This window comes from Capra hircus, chromosome 9 (genome assembly GCF_001704415.2).
Source record: "Capra hircus breed San Clemente chromosome 9, ASM170441v1, whole genome shotgun sequence".
NCBI classification, from domain to species: domain Eukaryota; kingdom Metazoa; phylum Chordata; class Mammalia; order Artiodactyla; family Bovidae; genus Capra; species Capra hircus.
The window spans coordinates 78,709,210-78,728,712 of record NC_030816.1 but is presented as its reverse complement, the minus strand read 5'-3'; the positions used below and the strand labels follow the sequence as shown (position 1 = coordinate 78,728,712).

General features: G+C 38.9%; 1 protein-coding gene across 5 annotated transcripts in view; it reads right to left on the bottom strand.

Moving 5' to 3' along the window:
• SCAF8 (SR-related CTD associated factor 8) overlaps positions 1-19,503 on the bottom strand; it is a 218,910-nt gene that overhangs the window by 194,477 nt on the left and 4,930 nt on the right. The window contains exon 2 of one of the 5 annotated variants that reach the window (XM_018053396.1): positions 18,349-18,412. The exons of the other annotated variants lie outside the window; for them this stretch is intronic. Coding sequence (XP_017908885.1) covers positions 18,349-18,366 — 18 coding nt within the window. The 5' untranslated portion in view covers positions 18,367-18,412. The remainder of the gene's footprint in view (positions 1-18,348; positions 18,413-19,503) is intronic. 5 annotated transcript variants of the gene reach the window in all.

Below are 19,503 nucleotides of genomic sequence, written 5' to 3'. Positions count from 1 at the left end.
TAATCTCAATCCTTTCGGCCCCTCATACCTAGAAAAGCACTAAACCCCTTCACGGTAACATCGGATCCTCTGGAACTAGCAGAAAACCTTTTGTAAAATGAGTGCTTAAGGTACTGAACTCCACCTTCACCAACACCTCATGTATTGACCTTCCTCCCACTGCCTCTTTGGAGCAGTCTCTCAGAGCTATCTGATGCACTGCCTCCCTGGCTGCAATCAATCATTTTGCCCCAAATAAACTTAACTCACAACTCTCAAATTGTGCTCTTTTCAGTGGACACCTTGAATCCACAGTTAAAAATCTGTACAAGTTCTGATTCGAGATGGCGGAGTAGAAGGACGTGCGCTCATCTCCTCCGAGCACCAGAATTCCAATCAGCTGTTGAACGACCATCAACAGGACGACATGGGAAACCACCAAAGATACCCCAGGTCCAAAGACAAAGAAGAAACAGCAGTGAGATGGTAGGAGGAGCACACCACGATAAAATCAGACCCCATACCTGCTGGGTGTGCCCCCCACCAACTGGAGAACAATAATACAGAAGTTCCGGCATTGTTCTGAAGCTTCTGAATCCCAGTCTCCCAGGCCTGGGGGTTCAAAAAAGGGACTGGGAATCCCCAGGGAATCTGACCTTGAAGGCCAGCGGGACTTGATTATAGGATTTGCAGAGGACTGGAGGAAAGAAACTCCAATCTTGAAGGCCACAAACAAAACTGTGCCGGCACCAAGACCCAGAGGAAAGGAGCAGTGTACCCACAGGAGACTGAACCAAAACTACCTGCCGTGCTGGAGGGCCTCCTGTGGAGGCATGGGTCAGCAGCGGCTGCCACACAGTCTGGGTCACCTTGGGCCAAACAACTACTAGGGAGGGAGTGCAGCCCAACCCATCAGCAGATAACTGGATTTAAGTTTTACTGAGCAAGGCCCTGCCCACCAGAGCAAAAAATAGTTTTTCCCATTGCCAGTCCCTCCTGTCAACAAGCTTACACAAGCTTCTTAGCCTCATCCATCAGAAGGCAGACAGAAGAATCTGCACAGCCTCACAGAGGCTAAAACAAAAACTGTATTACAGAAAGTTAATCATGATGAAAAAGCAGAAAGTTATGTTCCAGATGAAGGAACAAGATAAAACCCCAGGAAAAACAACGAAATGAAATGGAGACAGGCAAACTTCCAGAAAAAGAATTCAGGATAATGATAGTGAAGCAAATTCCGGGTCTCAGAAAAAGAATGGAGGCAAAGATTGAGAAGATGCAAGAAATGTTCACCAAAGACCTATGAGAATTAAAGAACCAAATAGAGATGAATAATAAAGACAAATAATACACTAGAAGGAATCAATAGCAGAATAACTGAGGCAGAAGAACAGATAAATGACCTGGAGGACAGAATGGTAGAAATCATTGCCACAGAACAGAATACAGAAAAAAAGAGTGAAAAGAAATGAAGACAGCCTAAGAGACATCTGGGACAACATTAAACACACCAATATTTGCATTATAGGGGTCCCAGAAAGAGAAGGCAATGGCACCCCACTCCAGTACTCTTGCCTGGAAAATCCCATGGACGGAGGAGCCTGGTGGGCTACAGTCCATGGGGTCGCTAAGAGTTGGACATGACTGAGCAACTTCACTTTCACTTTTCACTTTGATGCACTGGAGAAGGAAATGGCACCCCACTCCAGTGTTCTTGCCTGGAGAATCCCAGGGACAGGGGAGCGTGGTGGGCTGTCATCTATGGGGTCGCACAGAGTCGGACATGACTGAAGCGACTTGGCGGCAGCAGCAGAAAGAGAAGAGAGAAAGGACCTGAGAAAACATTTGAAAAACTAACAGCTGAAAACTTTCCTAATATGGGAAAGGAAATAGTGAACCAAATCCAGGAAGCAGAGTCTCCAGAGAAGGATAAACCAAAAGAGGAACACACCAAGATACACAGTAATCAAACTGACAAAAATTAAAGACAGAGATAAAATATTAAAAGCAACAAGGGGAAAATGACACATAACGTACAAGTGTAACAAAAGGGAAAGGGGCAGAGCACAACTTTTCAAAGAATGACACAGTCCAAGGACACAACAGAAACTGATTGTTAGCATCAAATGGGCCCAAGGCGGCAGACTGAAGCTCCAAGCCTTCAGCCTCCTGATGCAAAGAACTGCCTCACTGGAAAAGACCCTGATGCTGGGAAAGACTGAAGGCAGGAGGAGAAGGGGGCAACAGAGGATGAGATGGCTGGATGGCATCACTGACTCAGTGGACATGAGTTTGAGCAAGCTCTGGGAGATAGTGAAGGACAGGGAAGCACGGGGCGTTGCAGTCCATGGGATCACAAAGAGTCAGACGTGACTTAGCTGAAGATGGCAGACAAAACCAGACCTTGATCCTCAATTCAGCAAGTGAAACGACACACCCAGAGGTACCATGACAGTTCCAAGGCGCTGTTAAAAGACCAAGGAGTGGGCAGTGGCCCAAATCCTGGAAATCTCTGCCCCTTCCCAAAAACAGTTGGAATAATCCTCCCACTCATTAGTATGAAATTACTCACCCTATAAAAACTAACCACGCCACATTTTGTGGCCACCCTCTGAGATGGCCCACACTGTCTGTGGAGTGTGCTTCTCTCTTAATCTGAAAAAATCCAGTTCTCACCTTTCACTTTCTCTCTCACTTAATTGTTTCTGTGGTGAGACATTAAGAACCTGAGCTTCATTAGGTCCTGAAACCAAGTACTGTGGGTTTTGGCTGGGTTCAAGTCCCAGCCACGTGGGTTTGAGTCCCAAACTGGGTTTGGGCTGGGTTCGAGTTCCAGCTCGTGGGTTCAAGTCCCAATCCCTGGTAAATGGTTTCACAAGGAAACTTCACTCAGGCTATCAGCTGATTTCTCAACAGAAACTCTACAAGCCAGAAGGGAATGACATAAAATACTTAAAGTGATGGAAGGAAATAACCTAAAACCAAGAATACTCTACCCATCAACTTTCCTTCAGATTTGATGGAAAAATCAAAAGCTTTCCAGACAAGGAAAATTTAAGAGAATTCAGCACCACCAAACCAGCTTTACAACAAAGCTAAAGGAACTTCTCTAGGTAGAAAACCAAGAGAAGGAAAAGACCTACCTAAACAAACCCAAAACAATTAAGAAAATAGGATATATATTAATAATACAGTTCAAAACTGGGAAAGGAATACATCAAGATTGTATATTGTCACCCTGCTTATTTAACTTATATGCAGAAGCTGGGATGAAGATTCATCCAGCATCCTTATGCTGGATGAAGCACAAGCTGGAATCAAGATTGCTGGGAGAAATATCAATAATCTCAGATATGCAGACGGCACCACCCTTCTGGCAGAAAGCCAAGAGGAACTAAAAAGCCTCTTAATTATGGTGAAAGTGAAAAAGCTGGCTCAAAACACAACATTCAAAACACTAAGATCATGGCATCGGTCCCATCACTTCATGACAAAGAGATGGGAAAAAAAGGAAACAGTGACAGACTTTTATTTTCTTGGGCTCCAACATCATTACAGATGGTGACTTCAGCCACGAAATGAAAGACGCTTGCTTCTTGAAAGAAAAGCTATGGCCAACCTAGACAGCGTATTAAAAAGCAGAGACATTACTTTGCAGACAAAATCCATCTAGTCAAACCTGTGGTTTTTCCCGTAACTATGTATGGATGTGAGAGTTGGACCCTAAAGTTGAGATTGATGCTTTTGAACTGTGGTGTTGGAGAAGACTCTTGAGAGTTCACTGGACTGAAAGGAGATCAAACCAGTCAATCCTAAATGAAATCAGTCCTGAATATTCATTGAAAGAATGGATGTTGAGGCTGAGGCCGAAGCTCCAATACTCTGGCCACCTGATGCTAAGAGCCAATTCACTGGAAAAGATCCTGACGCCAGGAAAGAGTAAAGGTAGGAGGAGAAGGGGACGACAGGACGAGATGGTTGGATGGCATCACCAACTCAAAGCATATGAGTTTTAGCAAGTTCTGGGAGATGGTAAAGAACAGGGAAGGCTGGCATGCTGCAGTCCATGGGGTCGCAAAGAGAAGAACATGACTGAGTGACTGAACAACAACAGCAACAAATAGATAATTACAGGTAAATGGATTAAATGCACCAACCAGAAGATGTAGACTGGCTGGGTGGATGAAAAATATGCACGTATGCATTTTCCACGGGCTTCCCTGGTGGCTCAAACGGTAGAAAGAATCTGACTGCAATGTGGGAGACCTAGGTTTGATCCCTGGGTTGGGAAGATCCCCTGGAGGAAGGCATGGCAACCCACCCCAGTATTTTTGCCTGGAGGAGGAGCCTGGCGGGCTACAGTCCGTGGAGTCGCAGAGAGTAAGACATCATTGAGCATCTAAACACAGCACAAGCTCTTCCACTTATCACATCACTCTGCTTGACCCCCCCCCCAAAACTGTATGTAATTATTTTACACTGTTAATCATGTTCCCATTATGGCTTGTAATTGTAATTATCTTTTCTTTTTTGTCTGGCTCTTGATTGTGAAAACTGATAAACTTTTAAAACTGATAAATCTTTTACTATTGTGATTATGTAACTATTACTTAAAACTATTCTATCATGACTGGTCAATAGAAAAATTATAGAACTCTATTATCACAAAAAATATGATTTACTAGAAAAACCTGTAATCACTTTTTAAAATCCAGATGCACACCAGAATTATCTTGAAATGTGTTGAAAAATACAAATGCCCGGGTATTGCTTTCTCCAGAGCTCCAGACGTTTCCGATGCGCAGCCATGTTTAAAAACAACTAGACTGTATGATGATCTTTTACTTTTATCTATTTTGTTTCACTTTTTCTATTTCATACTCAGTGTTCCCATTTCATTAAGTTTTCCAATTTTTTCCAACTCCTTCTTTTTTGATGTTCTTTCTCAAGCCTTTATCAAGTGTAGTAGAAAAGCTTTTGTATACGGATATATGCTGCTGCTGCTAAGGTGCTTCAGTCATGTCCAACTCTGTGCGACCCCATAGACGGCAGCCCACCAGGCTCCCCCGTCCCTGGGATTCTCCAGGCAAGAACACTGCAGTGGGTTGCCATTTCCTCCTCCAACGCGTGAAAGCGAAAAGTGAAAGTGAAGTCACTCAGTTGTGTCCGACTCTTCGCGACCCCATGGACTGCAGCCTACCAGGCTCCTCTGTCCGTGGGATTTTCCAGGCAAGAGTACTGGAGTGGGGTGCCATCGCCTTCTCCGATACGGGCATATAAATACGTGTAATATATGTATTTTAGAAAACATGAATTTTTGCCTAACTAAAAAAATTATGACATTTTGCTTCTACTTATTTGACTGAGTAGAATGCTAGATTTTTAAATTAGAAAACAGATATGCAACAAGCAACAAAGGTTTACTGTGTAAAACAGGGAAATATAGTCAATATCTTGTAATAACCTATGATGGAAAATAATTTTAAAAATAATGTATGTGTATTTGAATAACTGAATCACCTTGCTGTGCACCTGAAACACTAAATCAACTAGACTTCAGTAAAACATACATATTAAGAAAACAAAATCTGCACACTTGAAAGCAAAGGAACCTGGAAGGTTTCTCAGCATACAAGGTGATTGAAAGTTGTTTGATAAGATTAATTTAGTAATCTAAAAAAATGTACTTCTACTGTATGAACTGAAGAGAACAAAGAATAATACATTAAAAACCAATTAAACCAAGCAGAGAGTGATGAGAACCCGGACTGAAGTATTCGTACTAAGAATAAAAAGGAAGGGAAGGATAGAAAATGTATTTTTAAAAATAAGTCATAGAATTTCACAACTGAAAAGATACAAATCAAAGAGAGGCATCTATGAAAAATCCAAGTTTTCAGGTCTGAGTGTCAGGAACACATTTTACTACTAACATAAAGAGGAGATCTAAAAGTAAGTTTTAGAAGAAAGACAAGTTTAGATTGGGGGATAAAAATATCATTTTATGTACACAGAGTACTCAGAAGATATGGGACTGAATTCCATAAGAATTCAGAGAAAAGCAAAAAACACAGCCTTTCCTAAAGAGCTAAGAGTTGAAGCGATGAAGAATAAATAGTGAAAACTAAATATCAGGAAAGAATAAGTAGATCAAAAGCATACTAGGCCTTAGAGTAAAATCATTTCAGAAATATGAGCAACAAATACAAAGACTAAAAAAGAGAGACAGAGACAGGCAGGAGCGTAATAAAGAGGAGGATAATTACTTTTCACTTCTATGGCATGCTGTCAACTCTTAGGCACGATCATATGCACTGTATCACTTTTAGTTTCAGAATGGCCCAGTAAGATTAGTATTTATTATTCTCATTTTGTCACTTTATAGATATATAAACTTATGGTAACTGACCTAACTAAATTCAAACTGGTATTAAGCTTCAAAAGCATGTCTCAAACCCAATTATTCTGGCTAACCCAACCTTCAGTTTCCAAAATAAAGCAAAGTCCACCAGGTAGCAACCAACTACATATACACAACTGAGTCACGGAGTTGACGGTAGACAACTGTGGAGACAACCACGCAACAATATCAACCTAACTGATAACCAAGAAGATTTGAAGACAACACATTATGAAGCTTATATGTCTACTGATCAAATAACAGCTAAGTTTTAACTCTTCCAACGCTTAACAAGGAAGCTCAGTTTCTCTAAAAGATTTAATTCAATTAACATTATCACAGACCAACTCCATCTTTCTCACCAAAGCTAAGACACATGATATTTTGGGTTTGAAGGCAATATTACAAAACTAACATGGCAATAAATGTGGAATGTGAAAATTTCCAAACATTGAAAACTCTCATTCACTGCACACTATCCACCTACTTCTCTCCTAAGAAATAAACACTGCTAAAGGCTGACAGGCTACTTATCAGAATTTTCTATAGGCATCTATGTATGTATATGTGTGTGTGTATAAAGGTAAATGTATACATGTATATATGTGACATACATACTTCAAATACAATCTGGTGCAAAATTATACTATTAACTACTTAAAAATTGATTCTCTTAAAAGTCTTGCTGGATTTAGTACAACACTGAAATCCTTATAAAAGAAGACCAATAACAACACTGGTCCAAAATACATCATGGTCTGTATTTTGTTAGCGTCTGACATTCAAAAGTTTTGTTCAAGTATTTCTCCAACTTGGAAAATATGTTGAATATAATCTAGCTCTTTATAGCTCATATTTTCCAAAACTTTTATCCACTATCAAAATATTACAATATTAAAATACTTTCCAGGGCCGCAAAGACATCCACAATGACACTAAATGTTCCCAGATGAGTTTCTTAAAAAAAAAAAAAAAAAAACAAGGCAGTTTTCTTGCTAGGCTGAGTTGCTTCAGTCCTGTCTGACTCTACTTTGAAAACAGCTATTATTAATTTTGTAGCATTGTCGTGCTTTAAAATACCTGTACTAGGAGTTTTCTAAACAGTAGTCTGTGAAAAATTAAAGAAAGAAGTTACAGAGTAGTCACCATTATTAAAATTATAAACATGCTACCAATACAGGCTTATAGAGTAACTGTATCCTTCTCCTACAAGAAAGGTACAAGGTATGTTACTCAAAGGGTTTTTTTTTCCTTCACTTTTCTGCAGAGGGCGTCCTGTGTGTTGTTGTATAATACGTCTTTGCCAAGGAATGCAGGTTTCCTATGGCATCTTGTTCTATGAGCAGGAAAGCAGCAGCCCAGGAGTTTGTTCCTCATTCTGATCCAAGTTCAGCATAATGTGATAATAATTTACTACAAATCACCAATTCCCATTCCGCCTCCACCTACAACATACAGAAAAATCTCACTCAAACAGTTATACTAAAAAAGTGAAAACAATGAACCAAGACAGAGAGCAGAAACTTCTAATTTGGTTGCTAACTATATGCCTTTCATAAGCTGTGACTCAACAAATTTCATCATCTTTGGGTCTTGATTCTTCACCCATCTATTAAATGATAAACTATCACAAGTGTTTCCGGTCTAAAACTTGTAATTTCTGGAAATCAAGTTGAAGCACTAACAAGGAAGTAAACCAGGAACCCAATCATAGAACTGATAACTACAAATGTGTAACATGAGTGGGTTCAGTCCCGCCTGACTCTCTGCAGCCCCGTGGACTGTATCCCACCAAGCTTCTCGATCCATGGAATTTTCCAGACAAGAATACTGGAGGGGATTGTCATTTCCTCCTCCAGGGGATCTTCCCGATCCAGGGATCGAACCTGTCTCCTGCATTGGCAGGCAAATTCTTTACCACTTTGCCACCTGGGAAGCCAAGGGTCTCTAGCTACATCATTCTAAAATCAAAGACAACAGGACTTTTCCAGTGGTGCAGCTGATAAGACCTACCAGTGCAAGGGATGTGGGTCCTATCCCTGACCCAGGAAGATTCCACATGTTGTCGAGCAACCAAATCCACGCAACACAATTACCGAGCCCGGAAAGAGCCCACACTGCAAATACTGAAGCTCACGTGTCCTAGAGCCCACACTCCACAAAAGGAGAAGTCACCACAATGAGAAGCCTGTGCAGTGAAAGGAAGAGTAGTAGCCTCCACTCGCTTCAACTAGAGAAAGCCTGTGCATAGCAACGAAGACCCAGCACAGCCAAAAATAAATATAATTAATTTTTAAAAACCAAAGAGAACAGAAATGATTCTCCATGGGAGAAAACAAAATGTATACACACACACATACATATAGAAAAATAACTTCAGTTTACTAGGTTCTATTTCTAATAATATAGCATTTAAATTCACAATTCCATGCTCACAATAAATTGGTTATTGCAGACAGGGTTAAAATTTAAAAACTACATAACCAAGAGGAGCTAATGAAATACTCGATGATATAAGCAGGCTCAATGTTAAGGAAGTCTAATAAAATTTCACTGAACAGAATTTAAATCTTTACTTCTAATTCATACAATTCACTACTTAACTTTTAATTATATATAAGAACCAGATGCTTGGATAAACAGAATTTAAAATCAAGCAAATTCCAAGCAGAGTTGCTCTAAGATGTCCTTATATTCACAAACACAAGATGATATAAAAGGTCAAGCCTAAAAAGCAAACAAAAACTGACTAAAAGATTCTCCAACTTTTTGCCTTAAGCCTTTTTGTCTTCATTATCTCCCCCTAATCTCCATCTCTAGCCTATTCTTTAAGTACTTGACCTATATCCATCTCCATCCTGATGACATCAAATTGTCCAGATGCATGGAACTACTATTGTATTTAACAAACCAGTGGTCTTTGGGTGGTTGAGATATATGGGTGATTTCAATTCTCCCCCCACCAACTCTTTTATTCTAGGTAGAAAAGGCCCCCTCATCTGACCCATCCTGCCAAACTACCTTCCTCCTCAAATGATTTGCTCCTCCTGATTCACCATAATTGTAACTGGACCACATCATCTTATCTACCCTGTAACTCAAAGCCCTGGCACCACACTCTTCCTTAAAACACTTTAGAGTCTCCATTCTCTTGATTAAAAAGGAAATCTTGGGCATCGTATATACAAAGACCCTTCATCTGAAGATCCTTATCCATTTCCCTGAAAAAGATCTTCTGCCTTTGCCTTATACATGTCTCATACTCTGTACAAGATTATATACAGAGAATAGTAAACACATACTACAAATGTCTACACCACTACTCTTTGTATCATAGGATTCATATCATATTATCTTTATTCTTTGTGATAATCCATTCACAACCCCAACCCTTTTAAAATATGAGCTGAGAAAAAAGATGTAATTAACCTGGTAACCACTCTCCAGTGCCTGATAGATGGCAAATATGCATAAATAACAAAGCTCAAAGGACCAGCAACTACTTTCTAGTATTCCTTCCAACCACTAGCTGCTGTTACATTAGAACCTTCATGGGTTATTACTGTATTCTAGCCATTTGAAAACTGCATTATAATTAAAATAGAATGAAAAAATAGTCCAATAATCCTGTTGTTCTGTCGCTCAGTCATGTCCAACTCTCTGCAACCCCATGGACTGCAGCATGCCACGATTCCCTGTCCTTCATGATCTCCTGGAGTTTACTCAAACTCATGGCCATTCAATCGATGATGCCATCCAACCATCTCATACTCTGTCGCCCCTTTCTCCTCCAGTCTAGCAAAACAAAGTAAGCACTCACAGAATTATTTGGAATTACTTCCTGCTTAACAGCTCTAAGAGGTCTGAGATAGCTAATCCTTTGATTTTGCAAAGGATCAAATCAACGGAAGTACTGATTGGGAAATTTTGTACTAGCAACAAAATTGTGGTAGTGATAGCCTCCTCTAGGGCAACTCTTTAGGATATTAATCCTCTTCAGCTGAGTTGGTCACAACCCTTTTTCTTGTAATCACTACCACAGCCTTTTCGTACTGTTCATGGGGTTCTCAAGGCAGGAATACTGAAGTATTCCTCACTGATCAGTGCAAAGAAACAGAAGAAAACAATAGAATGGGAAAGACTGGAGATATCTTCAAGAAAATCAGAGATACCAAGGGACCATCTCATGCAAAGATGGCATCATTAAAGGACAGAAATGGTATGGACCTAACAGAAGCAGAAGCAGAAGATATTAAGAAGAGGTGGCAAGAATACACAGAAGAACTGTACAAAAAAGATCTTCATGACCCAGATAATCACGATGGCATGATCACTCACCTAGAGCCAGACATCCTGGAATGTGAAGTCAAGTGGGCCTTAGGAAGCATCACTATGAACAAAACTAGTGGAGGTGATGGAATTCCAGCTGAGCTATTTCAAATCCTGAAAGATGATGCTGTGAAAGTGCTGCACTCAATATGCCAGCAAATTTCGAAAACTCATCAGTGGCCACAGGACTAGAAAAGGGCAGTTTTCATTCCAATCCCAAAGAAAGGCAATGTCAAAGAATGTTCAAACTACCGTACAATTGCACTCATCTCACATGCTCGTAAAGTAATGCTCAAAACTCTCTAAGCCAGGCTTCAGCAATACGTGAACCATGAACTCCCTGATGTTCAAGCTGATTTTAGAAAAGGCAGAGGAACCAGAGATGAAATTGCCAACATCCGCTGGATCATGGAAAAAGCAAGAGTTCCAGAAAAACATCTATTTCTGCTTTATTGACTATGCCAAAGCCTTTGGCTGTGTGGATCACAATAAACTGTGGAAATTCTGAAAGAGATGTGAATACCAGACCACCTGACCTGCCTCTTGAGAAATCTGTATGCAGGTCAGGAAGCAACAGTTAGAACTGGACATGGAACAACAGACTGGTTCCAAATGGGAAAAGGACTACGTCAAGGCTGTATATTGTCATCATGCTTATTTAACTTACATGTAGAGTACATCACAAGAAATGCTGGGCTGGATGAAGCACAAGCTGGAATCAAGATTGCCAGGAGAAATAACAATAACCTCAGATATGCAGATGACACCACCCTTATGGCAGAAAGTGAAGAAGAACTAAAGAGCCTCTTGATGAATGTGAAAGAGAAGAGTGAAAAAGTTGGCTGAAACAAAGATCACGGAATCCGTTCCCATCACTTCATGGGAAATAGATGGAGAAACAGTGGAAACAGTGGCAGACTATTTTGGGGGGCTCCAAAATCACTGCAGATGGTGACTGCAGCCATGAAATTAAAAGACGCTTACTCCTAGGAAGGAAAGTTATGACCAACCTAGATAGCATATTCAATAGCAGAGACATTACTTTACCAACAAAGGTCCATCTAGCCAAGGCTATGGTTTTTCCAGCAGTCATGTATGGATGTGAGAGATGGACTATAGAGAAAGCTAAGTGCCGAAGAATTGATGCTTCTGAACTGTGGTGTTGGAGAAGACTCTTGAGAGTCCCTTGGACTGCAAGGAGATCCAACGAGTCCATCCTAAAGGAGATCAGTCCTGATTGTTCATTGAAAGGACTGACACTGAAGCTGAAGTTCCAATACTTTGTCCACCTGATGCAAAGAGCTGACTCACTTGAAAAGACCCTGATGCTGGGAAAGACTGAAGGCGAGAGAAGGGGACGACAGAGGATGAGATGGGCATGAGTATGAGTAAACTCCAGGAGTTGGTGATAGACAGACAGGCCTGGCGTGCTGCAGTCCATGGGGTCACAAGGAGTCGGACACGACTCAGCGACTGAACTATCTGAACTACCAAAGCAGAGATAGATCTCTATGAGAGGTTCTGAGTGCTCTGAGAGAACAAGAACAAGAACATGAATTGGGAAACCCCTGCTCAATAAGAGGAACTGTTATAAAAATATAAATATAAATCACTTTTCTTGGCATATTAAAAAAAAAGGCCAAATATGCTAAGGATCCTTACAAAAGCAGTCACTACCACAGCTCAATAATCTTCCCTAGTGGCTCAGAGAGTAAAGAGCCTGCCTGCAGTGTGGGAGACCCAGATTAGATCCTGAAGTCTGAAAGATCCCCTGGAGAAGGAAATGGCAACCCACTCCAGTATTCTTGCCTGGAAAATCCCACAGACCGAGGAGCCTGGCAGGGCCCCAATGCATGTCGTTGCAAAGAGTTGGACATGACTGAGTGACTAACACACAAACCTCAATAAAGCATTTCAAAAGTGGAGGGCACTTGATGGCTTGTTAAATGCTTATAGAAAAACTACTCAGAGAAAGAAGTCATTTCAGCAACTAACATGCAATATGGAGAAAAACTCACTTTGGTGATTTTTATTCAAAGGGGTTGACATTTAGCCAGGCACAAGATAAATAACCTGCATATAGTTTTTAAGCTTTTATTAGGTAAATGCACACTAGCATTATCAGGAAACTTCCTCCCTATTTCAAGAAAACTACACAAGCCCACTACTTTCATAGAGTCCCTCAACTGTGGGTAATACTTTTAAACAGTGTCTCCTTAAGAGTCCATCGCACATGTTTGCATGAATGCTCAGTCACGTCCAACTCTGCAGTCCCAAGGACTGTAGTCCACGAGGCTCCTCTGTCCATAGCATTTCCCAGGCAAGAACACTGGAGTGGGTTGCCATTTCTTCCTCCAGGGGATCTTCCTGACCCAGGGACTGAACCTGCATCTCCTGCACTGGCAGACAGATTCTCTACCACTGAGCCAAGGAGAATACATGTGTCCTTATCGCTAAATCAGGCCTGTGGTCTGTGCCCAGTTAATGAGGTTTCTCTTCTCTACCTTTAATGAGTCAGTGTAGCTACAAAATGAAAGTAGCATAAATGGGAGATCAGAAGAAACAAACGAAGCTTTTCAAAGTTTGCCCCCCTGGCTGCATTTTTTTGTCACGTTTTCAAGAAAGAACGCTCACTCTGCAGTTAATATGAAAAAAAATTTAGTTGCTCAATGTCACTACGTGCAGAAAAATAAGAAACATGCATTTCCAGTACACACCCACACATAAAAACTTAGTACAAATTCCACGAGGGCGGAGGCTTTTTTTTTTGGGTCTGTTTTGTACACTTACATCTCTAAAGCCTAGAGTAAGTGTCTGCACATGTGTACATGGTGGCAGATATTCAATAAACCATGTTGAATAAATATTTTCACTAAGGCAGCTTTTAAAAGTATTTTGTTTCTGTTTTTGATGTTAAAATAAGGCTTATAAAACTCAATTATAATTCTGATTTGCAAATAGCATACTATTAACCAAGTTCTCAGGTTTCAGATTAAAGCAGGGTCATAAAAAGTATGGCCCATGGCCCATTTCTGTAGGCCCTCAGGCCAAGACTGGTTAACATTTTAAAAGAATTGTGAAAAAACCAAGATTATGAAAAAGAGACCTTAAGTAGCCCATTAAACCTAATATTTACCATCTGACCCTCTACAGAAAGTCTACTGACCCTGTGAATTGAGATTTCATTCAAAAGAAAACCAAAGTTGGGACTTTCCTGACAGTCCAGTGACTAAGATTCTATGCTTCCACTGCAGGGAGCAAGGGTTCAAACCCTGGTTAGGGAGCTAAGATTCTGCATGTCCGGCAGTACAGCCAAAAATTAAAAAAAAAAAAAAAGAGAGAGAAAGAATGAAAGCTTTAACTTACTTTCACCTATGAACTGAAAATCTGTGTTACTAGAAACATCTTTTACTTAAGACCTCCACTGTCTAAATCTCTAAATTTTAGCTTATTTGATTTGAAGAATACCAAGGAAATGGCTGTTTTTTTTTTAACCAGAGCATAAATGGTTATAATGCCAAAGCTAGTAAGTAAAGAAGGATTATAGTTGATTTACATTTAATATTTTACATACTAAAACATAAAAATGGATGGAGAAAAAAAACAAAATGGAATACAAACAGAAAAAGAAAAAAAAGAAGCTAAATTATATTTCAAAGGAATAGCAAGACTACATTAGGAGGGAAAAAACTAACCAAGCAACTTTGAACACACCATTTTGACTCTATACCCTCGGGCTAAAAAAGAGGAACAAACAAATACTCAATTCTACTCAATAGGCTTGTTTTGAGATGCATGGGTTAGCAACTCTGAAACTACTTTCTGTGTATTTTAGGATTGATCAAATACATAGATATATTGTGGACAACGGAAACTAGTGTTTTCTCACTACAGAGAAAGGAATTACAAATTTGCAAAGGAGGAAAACTAGAATGAACCAGTGAACAGTGTTGGACTGTTACTGGAGACAGGATGAATTCATGGCACTTTAAAGAGGCAGATGGACAAAAATAATTTGCTTGTATATTGATATAATGTATATATAAAAGCATGTCCAGATAAATACACAATTTCTAGCTCAATAACCACCAAAAGAAACTAAGGTTCCTCAGAGAAATGGCTGGTTCTAGAGTTGGGGTGGGAATATTTTATTACACAAGGAAGTGAACACCCAAAACCTGATGAGCACATGTTGCAGACGCAGGAGCCAGCCTGAAGGAGCTCTGACACCAAAAGGCCCCAATGAATAAAAAATAATCTTTGAATTCATATATACATGCATATGCATACATACATGTATACATACATGCATATATATACATAAATGGGGAGAAGGAAAAGCTGTCGTGGGAGGCCGATAATAAAACTATTAATAGACTCAGAAAATGACCATCTGAGTACCGTTTCACGCAAGAACTGGATGCTTAAAAAAATAAAGGGTGAAAGTTTGATGAGTAACAAGCTATTTGTATAGTTTCAAAAATGACTTCCCATTAAGATATTTGTTGCAGGTAATTCTCTAACAGTTCAGTGATTAGGACTCCACATTTCCACTGCAGGGAGCACAGGTTCAATCCCTGGTCAGGGAAATAAGATCCTGCAAGCTGTGCAGCATGGCCAAAAATAAATAAATCCATTTTTTAAAGAAGTATTTGTTACAAAAGGAAAAAAGACATTTCACAACAGAAAAACCTTGCAGAAAAAAGTTAACATCCTTATTAATGGGATACACATCGTGTGCTTCTTGAGGACACAGTATTTTTTGGATTACTCCTGCCAAAAATGCCTAACCTGAAACTAATCACGAAGCATCAGAAGACAATTCCATATTGAGGGAATTCTAAAAATAACTGGCCTATTCTATTCTCATCAATCATCAAAGGTCGTAAAAGACAAAGTAATAACTAACTGCTCCAGATTAAAGGACACCAGAGAGACAACTGTGATGTGATTTAGATTTCCTTTCTACTCAAGACTTAACTAATACAATTAGTGAAATCTGAAGGAGGTCTGCAGACAACTGCATCAGCTTCCTGATTTTGATACCTGTACTGTGACTGTTTTCAGAAAACAGTTAATATTTAGAAATAAAAGGCATTAATTGCAATTTACTCTCCAAACGTTCAGAAACAAGATTTACAAGTCATTTATGTGCACTGCAAAGAGAATAAGAAAGCAAATATGATTACATGTACTAGCTGGTGAAATCAGGACCAAGTGTATATAAAAATTCTTTATCATTCTTGCAACTCTTCTGTAAATCTGAAGTTGTACAAATAAAGTTTAAAAAGCGGGGAAGAACTGTTAATTTATATTTGGACATCATACCAGCAAAAAGAATTGTGAAAAATTGAGTGATGGCTCCCCTGTACACAGCTGGCTGTCCTTTACATCTCAACCAGGAGCTGAGTGAGACCCAGTCCTTCCAGTCTCAGCTCTAACACAAGCAGCACTTCCTTGATAAAGTCACACTGGCAGGCCTCAGATTCCCTGTTTGGGAAATGAGGACAGCAACTATCCTACCTTTCTCACAAGTTTATCCTAAGATCCACTGAAACATAATAATGGCTGGGGAAAACAAGCACATATAAAACACCATATATTATAAAGTGGTTCACTTTTAAAAATGTTTGGTGAATAAAAAGTACTTTAAAATTACCCAAGCCAGACATTTTTTTTTCATCACAGCAAGCAGCTGTTTTAGAAACTAGGCATTTGCTATGTGTTTCGGTTTGGAAAAATTTTAACTTATCCAACATTTTTTTTTTTTACCATTTCAATAAATTCAAATACCTCTATCTTTTTTAAACCATAAAACTTTACAGTATCAAGACATTACTAAAGAAAGTAATTAACCAAGGCATCAACCTTTAAAAAAAAATAAGATACAGTTGACATAAAACTTGTATTAGTTTCAAGGGTACTGGTCAATCTTTTAGATACTGTGACCCAAAATAAAAAGACCATTGTATCATTTCCCAAGTTTGCAAAATCATAAAATACATAATCCAAACTGTCACCCTGCACTCACAAGCTACTCAAATGAGCCCCAAGGAATCAAATCAAATTCAGAAAACAGTGTTCATAAAAGAGAAAGACACCAAATTTTTTTCATGTACTTAATTAAATCAAGGAAAAGTTTGTTTTAGAAATAAAAATAATCAATCCTTCCAAACTCATAAGGGTTTGATCACCACTTAAATTTAATATTTGCACAGAGACTAATTAATACATCATGACAAAAGAAAATATCCCTAAAGCAATATTTTCTAAAAACAGTTATGATTCCAAAATACCAAGTGGAGATCTAACAGGATAGGCAAATTAGTACAAAATGAAACACTGTCACACTGTCGCTTATCTTACTTCCCCACTGTTGCAAAAGGTCAGATCACATTCATGTTTAAGAAGTCTACTCCCTCAATCATTATTTTGAATAGTAGACAAGCAACCTGGACTCTGTAAAAGTGAATGTTGAGAGTGGACCAGGCAGAACTGAGCTTAGAGAGAAGCGCTGCAGCCACCCAGGCCCTAGCAAAGCAGCAAGCCCGGAGTCAGTAACGCCTGCGCAGCCGCACTAGCTCTGCAGCAAGGGCACTGCGCTCAAAGCTGATGAAGTGAAGGGGAAAGGATTACAAGTGCATAAGGTCCAAGACGTGCGCTTTTTGCCTGTCTTGTTTACAACTGTACCCTAGCAGATAGAAAAGTGCCTGGTAAACAATAAGTATTAAGTACTGGTTAAATGAATAAAAAAATGAATCAAATCCTAGGTCTTTCAAGTCAGCCTCTACAAATTATACTAAACTGCAGAATTATGTTAATGAATTTAACATACATTGAATTAAAAGCCATAAACTCTTTTTAAAAACAAGAACAAATCATCTCTATTCCCCATTCTGACTAAATACAGCAATGTCAAAGTTCCTAATGTATCTCCTGACCTACAGTAGATAGCATATTTACATACTCTTCCTTGAGTTTAAAATCAGAAACTGGTACAGCAGAAATAGAAAGATGAAATAAATGCATAAAATCAAAATCAGAGAGACCAAACGCATCGTGTTTACCACCAACCTTAAGAGAACTAATTCAGACAAGGAATCAGAAGCCATGGTAAGTAACATTTCTCACGGGCATTTATGTCTTATAATAGTATCTCTAACAAAATCTGCTCCTCTATAATTAGAAAATCCAAAATTTGACTTAGTCTTGTGTCTGCAATACTACAGAGTATCTGCCAGTGATCTGTTACCATCTTATAGTTTGAAGAACTTCCTCAAAATATAAGATGTATTTCATTTCCAACCATCAAATTCAGAAATTAGCAGTTTACCCATCTCACATAAGTAATATTTCTTTTACAAAAAATTACATGGAGCAGAATGCAAGTAAATGCACAAGAGTTTAGATATGATTGATGCTCACTAGCAAGTACAACTTTTTTTTCACTTCACCTATTTTTTGTGAAGAAATTCAACTCACTCCCTACATGTTTGCTTTAAGCTTACCAATATATTCTAAGTGACAACTTCATTCTGCTTCCCAAGCACTTCCCATACAATCAAGACATCATTTCACTACCAATTTAAACCTAATTATTTTCCAAAGGGCCTGCCTTATGTGGGTTATAATCATCTTACTATGCTTCTTGTGTCCATGCTGCTGGAAAGCAGTCTGTACAAGCAGGAGTAGAGAGGCACAATCCTGAGAGAAAGGAGTAGAGAAAGATGTTGAGAAAACAAAACCAGATAACATGAGCTCACTGAAGAGTTCAGGAGCCCAGCCAGTGTTCAAGGTCAAGGTTGATTACATTCTCTCATACCATTACGAGTTAGCAGTTGTCCAGTAACAGGAAAACTGGCCCTAGAAAGAAATATCTAAAATTTCATGTACAAGCAGCAGTATCAGCACTAATTCCATGCCAACTATACTTCTAAAAAAAGAGGAGCAACTGATCATAAAATATGACTATTTAGAAGACTGGGGAATACTAATGTCCCCTAAATGCCAATCAAAATTACTGTAACAAACTCGATGCTAGCCTAAAATAAAAATGACTGAACTATATATCTCATGAATTTCAATGTTGCCAAAAAATTTTATACTTAATCCTGAAAAGGACTAAAACACTCTTAAATCATACAGTCCCCCAAATCATTATCAACCTCAGTTATGCTTGTACTCTAACTTTATTCATTAAAAAAACTTTTAACATATGTTGTTTTAAAATGAAAAAACAAAGCATAAAGGGCTTGAAAATGGCATAATTACAATATAAAACTCAGGACTGATTCAGCCTAACTGGAACTTACAATGAAATAGTCCCCTCCCTGCTCTCCCCTTAGTAAGAAGAATCATAAGCAGAGTTTTTATTTAAAATTTTCCATCTATACTATAAACCTACAATTCCATAAAATGACCCTCAAAACAATGCTTATACCTACTAAGTCCTCCAAAGTATTAATTTCATATTTAGTAAATCTTGCAACTAATAGGAAACCTAAAAATCTCAAATCATTTATTTTACACCGGAGAAAACCAAATGTTCAAAAATGTTAATTGCCTTGGTCCAAGTCATTCAGCTACCTACTATATCATCAATCCATGCATTTGAGAAATCTTTATTTAGGCAAATACCAAGGCATTATGCTATGTACCAAGGATATGAAGCAATGAAGTTATGTGGTCATTGTCCTCATGGAATTTATAATCTGGTGGGGAAGATTACTTCTAATTACTTAAAACCGCAGTCATCATTAGAAGGAAAAACACGTTTCAAGACAGTTTAACAGGGG